The sequence below is a fragment of the Atta cephalotes genome, assembly GCF_000143395.1.
Source record: "Atta cephalotes unplaced genomic scaffold scaffold00015, whole genome shotgun sequence".
Lineage (NCBI taxonomy): Eukaryota > Metazoa > Arthropoda > Insecta > Hymenoptera > Formicidae > Atta > Atta cephalotes.
In genome coordinates this window covers 574,939-583,674 of record NW_012130079.1, presented here as the reverse complement: position 1 = coordinate 583,674, position 8,736 = coordinate 574,939, and the positions used below count along the sequence as shown (strand labels likewise).

The window sequence follows — 8,736 nt, the reverse complement described above, 5'->3', positions numbered from 1 at the left end:
AATTTAATTAAGTAGTAACGTTAACTTTAACTTAACTTAACTAACGTTAAACGTTAAAGTTAAGTTTAAGTTAGTTAGTACGTATATATATTATATATTATATATATATATATATATATATATATATATATATATCAACAAATTAATACATATTATTCTAAAATTACCAGAAAACTTGAAAGTTCGATCATATAATAGCATTTCTTTTCAAACGTGCGCGATTTCTTTCCAAGCTGAAGATAATCACATAAAAGTAAAAGAGTATTTTAAGTATCGAGAATAATCATCTGGAATATTTTCAGTGAAAAAGTATGAGATGTTATTATAAAATATTGTTTTATATGGATATTGTTTAATATTTTTTTCTTTTTTAATAATATTCTTTACAAAGCTCTAATTATGCAATTCCATTGAAAACCCTCCATTAAAAAACGTTATATTAATTAAAATTTTTATTTTTTATAACTACCATAATAAGCTATTTGACATGCTTATTGAATTTGTTTGGTTTGTCCTTTCAAAAAATTGTGATTAATCCATATCCATAATATTTCCAAATACGAATAAATTGGAAAACAATCAATAATATATACTACGTATATGTGTTTTATATATATGTATAATAATAATGATTTTAAATCTAGGATATATCTGGGATATAAAACACACCAGGTTGACGTTTACATAAAAAGAAATCAAATAATTCCCGGGTTAAGATTGAAAATGAAAATTGATAATTGGATTGATCTCGTCACGGAGATCGACATAAAAAGTTCCCATGAACAACAGAGAATTGGTTGCAGAGCAAGCCATCACCGACACGTATTAAATTGCGTGATTAACGGTCAACGCGCACATTTTGCAAATGTATTCGCATTAAACCATCGTTTATAGATATGTCATTTGTCCCGCTCTCGATAATAATGCTTTATGCAACATTCGGCCACGAGCTTACGACGCACCGCGCGCTTTCCGGACCGTAGCTTCGTTGACGGCGTTTTGTGCCATAAATCATCGCGGCCATTGTGATCGGCGAATATTGTCAAGATAATTAAACAATGTGCACGACACCTGATATGATTATAAATACGATCGATTGCGTGAAACTCGCGTTGAACGAAATGATGGCAGAGGAGGTTACGCCAGTATGTCGGAAACGATCGATGGATTCCGAAAATAAATTACGTGATTGTGAAAATCGATGCATGTAGCGTACGATTGAATGAAAAAGGACACTCAATATTTGCCCAAAATTGATGTAATGAGGCTTTGTTGGAAGTGCCATTTAATTGGATATATTAATGTCCATTATCGGGACACAAATTAGCGCGATAATAATAAAAGAGATATATATATAACTATAACCTCAAGTTAAACATAAAACATAATACGTAATTTTCAAAATCTGTACGAATGAGCAGAGATTTATCATGTGAGAGATTTCAAATATAATATTTTTTATTGATAAATGTAAAAAGGCAAATATGAAAAAGCAAACGAGATTGAAATTTTTTTGTAAATTAATTAAACAAATCATATTTAATTACAAGCACATGATAGTAATAAAATAAATTGTTGATCAAAATTTGTTGTCGACGTGCGTTATATTTTGGAAAATACTAGTCGGTGCAAAAATTTCTCGCAAATGGGGGGAGGGGGGGGGGGAAGGGAGAAATGAACAGATTTATAAATCAATAAAGCAAATCGAAATTGTCAAAGCACATATAAGAGTTTATGTATCATAGCGAACGTGATGAAGCTGTGTTGAAAGCATCACTCAATAGCGAATAGTTACAAAGCGAAATCCAGTTAGTGACATACCTACCACATCTCTGAATATTGGCTCATCTGCAAATTAAAAAAAACTTTTGGCATTATTCTTGTTATTTAATGCTATGATGCATAGAAATACAAATCTTTTACAGTATACGCTATATCAACTATGTTTTCACGAAAAATTACTAGGAATCAAAATAATAAGAAAAATGCCAAGAGCTATATATCTTTCACCAAACTGTTTAACATTTTCAATTTGAATCAAAAGTATTTAATTTTTGATCGTCATAAAATATATAATATAAATAAGAATATATTTGATAAAGATGTTAATAAAAATGTTTTTTTTCAATAATTAATTTCGAAAAAAATGCTATTATGTATGTATTTTGTATTATTAAGAATGTTAATTAGTCTCTTTTTACACTAACTACTTGACGAGAAGTGAATAAAATAATTAACATAAAACATGAAACGTACATAAAATGTCGGTTATTTTATCTTATTATATATTTCAAAGGTTAAACAAAACAAAAACTCTCACAGAATGTGGAAGGAATAGGAAACAACATAGGAAAATGATCACACATAGAGATTTCGAGTACCGTTAAATATTTTGTTTTACAGTAAACCTTAAGTAAAGTAACATTTTCCCCCCATTATTCTCTACAATAACATTTCTTCTCTCGCATTTGATTTGCAGAAAAACAAATTTTATTATATTTTTTTCATGAATTCTGCACGCCATTCTAATAGTGTTCTATGATGATTTACAAGGTCCATTAAAAAAATACATTACAGCCATAAAAAAAGATAGGACAGGTACGAGTAGAGTGTAGAGTAAAACTACAGATCGGATATCGAATGTTAAAAAATTTCGATACAATCTGGGATGAACATACGAGCAGTCGTAACGGACAGACGAATGGGCAAGATTTTTGCGTGCAACTCATGACATGTAATTATTAAATTAATAAATCGATCGTTAAGAAATGTAGTGGAGGTTCTTTGGAGTTTCTGCATAGAGCGGTTATTGACGAATGCGGACAGGTGAATCCTGACGTTTCTCTCGGGAACGACGAGAATGAGATTTTCATTCATTCTTCTACCGATACTGGTGGCGCGGCTTCTTCCTCCTTTACCTTCTTTTCATCGCCCTTCTTCGACCAGTCAGGTTTCTTCTGCAAAATCGAGAAAACATTGCGTCAAATACAAATGGAAATCTCGTAATGTTGAAAATTAGACTAGCACACTAGTTAGCAGTGTCGGGGTGAACGTTCGCAAAGCTGGGGGATAATACCAACGGGGTCAAAAACTTCTGAAAGAGGCTATTCAATTCGGAATGCCAAAAATTTAGAGAACGAGATCTAGACAAAAATTGCTTCGTGGTCGTAGACGTGGATCGCGTCGCCATATACCGTTCAATTGCGAATTTCTGCGCCAGCTTTCTGGATCGCCAATTCTCTCATACTACCAAAAAATTCTCTCGACGTTTCCGGGAACATCGCCTGGCAACTACGCTCAGTCACGGAACATCTACGAAGCCGTGCAGATTGTTAGTAGAAATAAGAAAAAAAATACAGCAGCAGGAGAATTACGAGACTTTAACAAAAAAAAAAATAAAATAAAATAAAAGGAGATTGAAATAGAGAAACTAAGACAACGGCTTCCAACGTTGTCAAGAATGTTGGGAGCTATGCGTCTAAACATTGTAAGGAAATTCACGAACAAACGAAACATAATATTGAAGAAAAGATTGCACTGAAGACTTGAATCACCACGAACGTTAAAAACGAAGGAAGCTTCTCCTCTATCCTATCTTTTCATTCTTCCACACATACACGCTCGAGCTATTCGTTCTTTTATCTAGTACATTCTCATCTATCACACACATTGTCATTCTCTCTTACACAAGCATGTCGAGCTACAAGTTGGTTGTTAAAGTTTTACCTTATCTTTTGACGCATTCTGCGAACATAATGCAAGAGCAATATAATTAGTCAACAGATAAGACATGGACACTGATTAAGCGTACATTTAAATATTACTTAACAAGTAACACGTCGTTCATGACTCACGTTGTAAATCATGATCGACATCATGGTCGCATGTTGATCGTGAAAATTTGTTATATTGTCTTCGTAATTATTATATTTATTGTAAATGACACTGAGAGAAAAGTTTGGTGTTTGTGATTATAGTTGTAAAATAATTTTGTAAAATATTATGGTAAAAATGATAAGAAGTCCTCCATAATAATTATATTTATAGTTATTATGTGCTAATTATGTTTTTTTAGTATACATACATCACAAACACTTCTTTTTCTTTTAGTGTAAAAAAAAAAAAGATTTTTACATAAAACGTCAAGATGCGTACACGATTGTGCATAAATAAAAAAGACAAAAAGACAGAGCAACAAATTCTATATAACCTGAAAGCATAGCGGCCGAATAATAGTGAAGGCAAGCTACAAAAGGGCTTCAATTGTGTGATCAAATGACTTTAGTTTCAAGAGTGCGTGTTTCTGTTTCTGTTTTTTTTTCTTTTCAGACGAGCTTATTATATATTCTTCTTTCTATTGATCACTCTTTTTAACATTTTGCATTCGGTAGCAATCCGGCGGAACGGACGATTTTGCGTGTGAGAAAGTGTGCGGCAATTAACACGTGTAAAAAGAAGATAAACGAGGCGACTGTGCGAAAAAAAATGAAAGGCAACAATATAATTAGATAGTGAAAAGTAGAAAAACGCGAGTGAGCAGGCATGTGTGTGAGTAAAGCACCATTATGTATGAAATAAAAATGGAACTGTCAGCTTCAAATATACTTGGCAAGCCAATCTCACCTTTTTGCGTCCCTCGTAATGTTATACTTTTATTTACTTCGCGCTGGGTTACGTTATCGCAAAGATTTTTACGAAATTACATGAATGGAGCGCGAAAAAATAAAAAGATGCAGATATTGATACAAATTGGACACTACTCTAATGCCGTGATGTGTTGGAGAAAAAGAAACAAGAGAAAGGAAATTAAAATGGTAAGGCTGAGAGAAAAGCGAATTAGTAAAGTTTTAAACGAGAGGAAGAAAAACGGTACGATTCTCGATAACAGCCGACATTTCACCTTATCGAATATTTGAAATACCCGCTCACGCGTAACATTGTCTGAAAGAATTTCTCTTATCACGACACAAAAAGTACGACTACACTGGAGCAGAAGTCGTATTTGATTTTGCATAAAATACAAGGAACTACGAACGCATTAACATTCTCATACAACGTCACGTTTTTATTCCGTGTAACGGAAACAATCGGGAATTGAAATCAATTCGAGTTATCGAGTTTCGCATCCGATAGACACTAAGGCAAAAGGAAAAGGAAATGAAAATCAAGAGCTATCTGTCGCAGTGAAAAATCCTAGAGATGAGAGGAATAAATTGTAAAAAAAAAAAAGAAAAAAGAAAACAAAAAAGAGAACGAAGGAGAAATCTGCTGATAAGGGATATGAGAGAGTATCACAGGCACGAGGGAACATCTAACTTATTCACGTGCGTTTTCTTCGATCGATTTATTGCCACAACGTATCGCTTTTATATTGTATAACAGTTGTACGTGAATATTTATGCAGAATCAGCTTCTCCCTATGTCTCGCTCGTTTTGATCGTCTACTTCGCGCAAAAGAGGGATGTAATCAAATGTCGGCTAATTCCTAGGGTTGTTGGTACAATTTTCAATTCTCACTTGTTAATTTGTTTTCCGCACACACAGTACTAACGAACTAGTTTGACAACAATTCGAATGAACGCGACGGCGAAAACGCGCTGGCGAACACGCGAGACGTCGATGGAAACAGTATTAAAAATGTTCGACGCGTTTACGCATTTATTTTCTTTTTCATTTTCTTCTTTTTTCCCATACGTTTTTTCACGATACATTTTCGCGCGTGCGGTTACTAAATCGATTATACATATAAATGTTATCGTGTCAAGTGTTCCTTCAAATGTGTGTGTACGCTTGTGTATAGAAGTTTCTTGGCTTTCTCATTTCATGTTTTTTTCGATTTTTTTTTTGATGTTGCGTCGTAATAGTAATGTTTGTATTTTATTGAGATTTCGCACTCAAACTGTTTTCTTTTCTTATTTTAAATCTACTTCTTGGTCTGCCACTCTGCCTTCTCGGACTTCTTGGGCTGTGGAGAACAACACAAATTGCCTAATCAACTACCACTACTACTACACTTTCAATACGGATAGGTATGTACATATCTACAGACAGTCCTTTTCAGGAGATCCTTGCTTATGCAATGAAAAAAAATAATTTTGTATATTGAATGAATGAATTATTTTTATATCAGCTAATTGTTATGATATGCGTAATACTTGCACGTAAGAAACTTGAATAATAATTCGAACAATCGAACAATAAAAATTGGTATCAACTGAATTGTCAAAATCAATAACAAATTACAAAATATAAAGTAATTACGAGCATAAACGTATTAACTTTATATTATTAATTAAACATGGATTTATAAACAAATAATTATGATAATTTCGATGAAGATTTTTAAATCCAATTAATTTTCAGAATATTTTAATTTAAAATCTTATTCTTCGAAATACGCGCTATTAAAATATTACAAGATAATTATGAGAAGACACTCACATATTGACATTTATTCAAATTATTGCAATCATTGATTATTGCAATAATACATTTTGAGGTTAATCGATTAGCACAAATTCAACATCCTCGATATGACAATAGCCTGATATATTTAACTAAAAGTATCCGCGGTTCAATGAATCGATGATTAATTATCGCGCGATTATCCATTGCTCGAGATTTCCGAGAATTTCGGCTTCCAAATTAGCTGATAAAATAATGCTCCTCCAGGGAAATGTATCATTATAAATATTTTAATAGCAACAATATCGGAATACAAACAAGGCTATGTAATGCCGATCTCCTAAATTGGATACAATACATTGAACGAAAAAACTGCTTAAACGAAGAAAACCTGCCAATTGGGTTTTATACACAAAAAGAAAACCAGGCTTACAAAAAACTGTTTTTTGATTCACTGATAAAACATTTACTATGCTACTACGTATCTACCCGTCGTGTGATCGTAAAAAATAAGCGTCCTTTGCAAAATTCAATAAGTATCGATGAATTTATCAGAAATTAAGCAAAAATGCAAGTACATGATTATAACAGAATAGAAATATTAAACGTAACTGAATAAAAACGAAATAAAAGTTAATGATTTCCCCATAAAAATTGAAAAGTTTATTTTTTTTTTTTGGATGTAGTCATAACGTTCTCTACCACTAATATCAAAATAATTATAATTAATAAAGAACGGTTCAAAGAACGCTTGAGTGGACCTTTGACGGATAGGGAAAAAACATTTTTGCAAAAAGATTCACGTCGCCTGTAGATGCGAAAATTTTATCGAAAACGATCATCCTTACCTCCTTATCCTCCTCCTCCAAGGTGAATTCCTTCTTCTTGACTTGTTTCAGCTGATTACGGAAATTGAACTCGGCGGCTTTCTTTTGGAGCTTGGCAAACTTGTTCTCGTATTTAGACACTTTCTTCAGGGTCGGTTTCATGCTGAAGTAATAACAAAATGTTGTACAATAAAATATATTCTTAGTACTAATTTTTCAACAACATGAAAAGACAGTTTTGTTAAAGTATTAAAAAATTTAGCTAAAAACAGACTTGAAAATAATTGCTTTTTTTTTTGGACTATTAAAATAAATTATATAGAACGCTAAAACTGATTGTTAGAATGTCAAAACTTTTTGCAGCATTATTCATCATGATTGAGTTTCTTACACAATTATTTTGATTAACAGAAATATTTTCATATCTCTCTAGCTAAATTTTTAGATTCAGCAAAATCGTTCTTTCCGTGTAGAAATTGCGTGATTCTTGTTTTTTATAACGTAGAAAATAAAGATACTTACAATTTACCTCGAAGATCGTTGACCTGGCTGTTCAAGTCTGCGATCTGTATGTATCGAATATTTCTATTAACGTCCATTGCATTCGGTATTGATATGATATAATTTATTCATGCGCACTTATAATTTTCTTTTTATATACAAGATATAAGAGAAGAGTTTTTTTTTTACCATTTTGAATCTGTCCATAGTACAATAAGGTATTTAAATTAATAATTGCAACGAGACAGTATTCGAGTAAATGTACTTTATACAAAGAATATCAGATGCATTTAAACTAACTGCTGTTAGATCTAAAAAGGAAAGTTTCTCTTAAAAGTTGTGCAATAATAATTCTTGTATACAGTAAAGAAATCTTGCGTATTAGGATCAAACGCGGATTAGATTCACGTGAACGGCATGACAATCCAGCCACAAACGGTTAATCAAGAAAAAGAAGAAATGGACAGGTGAATCAAATCGTATCGGCGTGCGGCCTGCGTGGCAAAAGCACAGGCAAGAGAGAAAGAGAAAAGGGAGTTACACGTGTTGAGCAAGCGGGCAGATATTCAACTGGCGAGCCACTCGACGGATCGAGATTGACAGTAAATTGGCTTGCGGATTAACTGCAATAGCGGATGACGGCGATGGGTCCGGGAATAGAGGAGCGGTTTTGCAAATGATAACGGAAAAATGGAGGAAAAAGAGGGAACATGGAGGTCTATGGAATAAATAATATCTGGAAAATTGGAAAGTTTCGCTATCCAAAACTTACCGACACATGTACAAAAATATCTGACAAAAAATAAAAATTTTAGCAAAAATTACTTGAAAATATGATATTTTCGCGATGAAATAATACTTTGCTATGTTTTTCAAATTGATATCACAATTGAAATATTGTGGTTAAAATCATTTCATTCAGCTTCATAAAAAAACAAACATATATATATGTGTGTGTGTGTGTGTGTGTGTGTGTGTGTGTGTGTGTGTGTGTGTGTGTGTA

General features: G+C 32.7%; 2 protein-coding genes across 4 annotated transcripts in view; both read right to left on the bottom strand.

Annotated features, from left to right (window-relative positions):
• Positions 1 to 1,024, bottom strand: part of LOC105618133 (skin secretory protein xP2-like) — a 3,551-nt gene extending 2,527 nt beyond the window's left edge. The window contains exon 1 of the mRNA XM_012199675.1: positions 956 to 1,024. Within this exon, the coding sequence (XP_012055065.1) occupies positions 956 to 1,024 (69 nt within the window). The remainder of the gene's footprint in view (positions 1 to 955) is intronic.
• A 1,347-nt stretch (positions 1,025 to 2,371) lies between these two features.
• LOC105617941 (troponin I) overlaps positions 2,372 to 8,736 on the bottom strand; it is a 24,191-nt gene continuing 17,826 nt past the window's right edge. For 2 of the 3 annotated variants that reach the window (XM_012199475.1, XM_012199476.1), the window contains 3 exons: positions 7,755 to 7,798; positions 7,254 to 7,395; positions 2,372 to 2,957 (listed from right to left, as the gene is read on the bottom strand). In XM_012199475.1, coding sequence (XP_012054865.1) covers positions 2,874 to 2,957; positions 7,254 to 7,395; positions 7,755 to 7,798 — 270 coding nt within the window. In that variant the 3' untranslated portion in view covers positions 2,372 to 2,873. Of the gene's footprint in view, positions 2,958 to 5,329; positions 5,966 to 7,253; positions 7,396 to 7,754; positions 7,799 to 8,736 lie in introns of those variants that run through there. The other variant, XM_012199477.1, reaches the window with a different exon arrangement.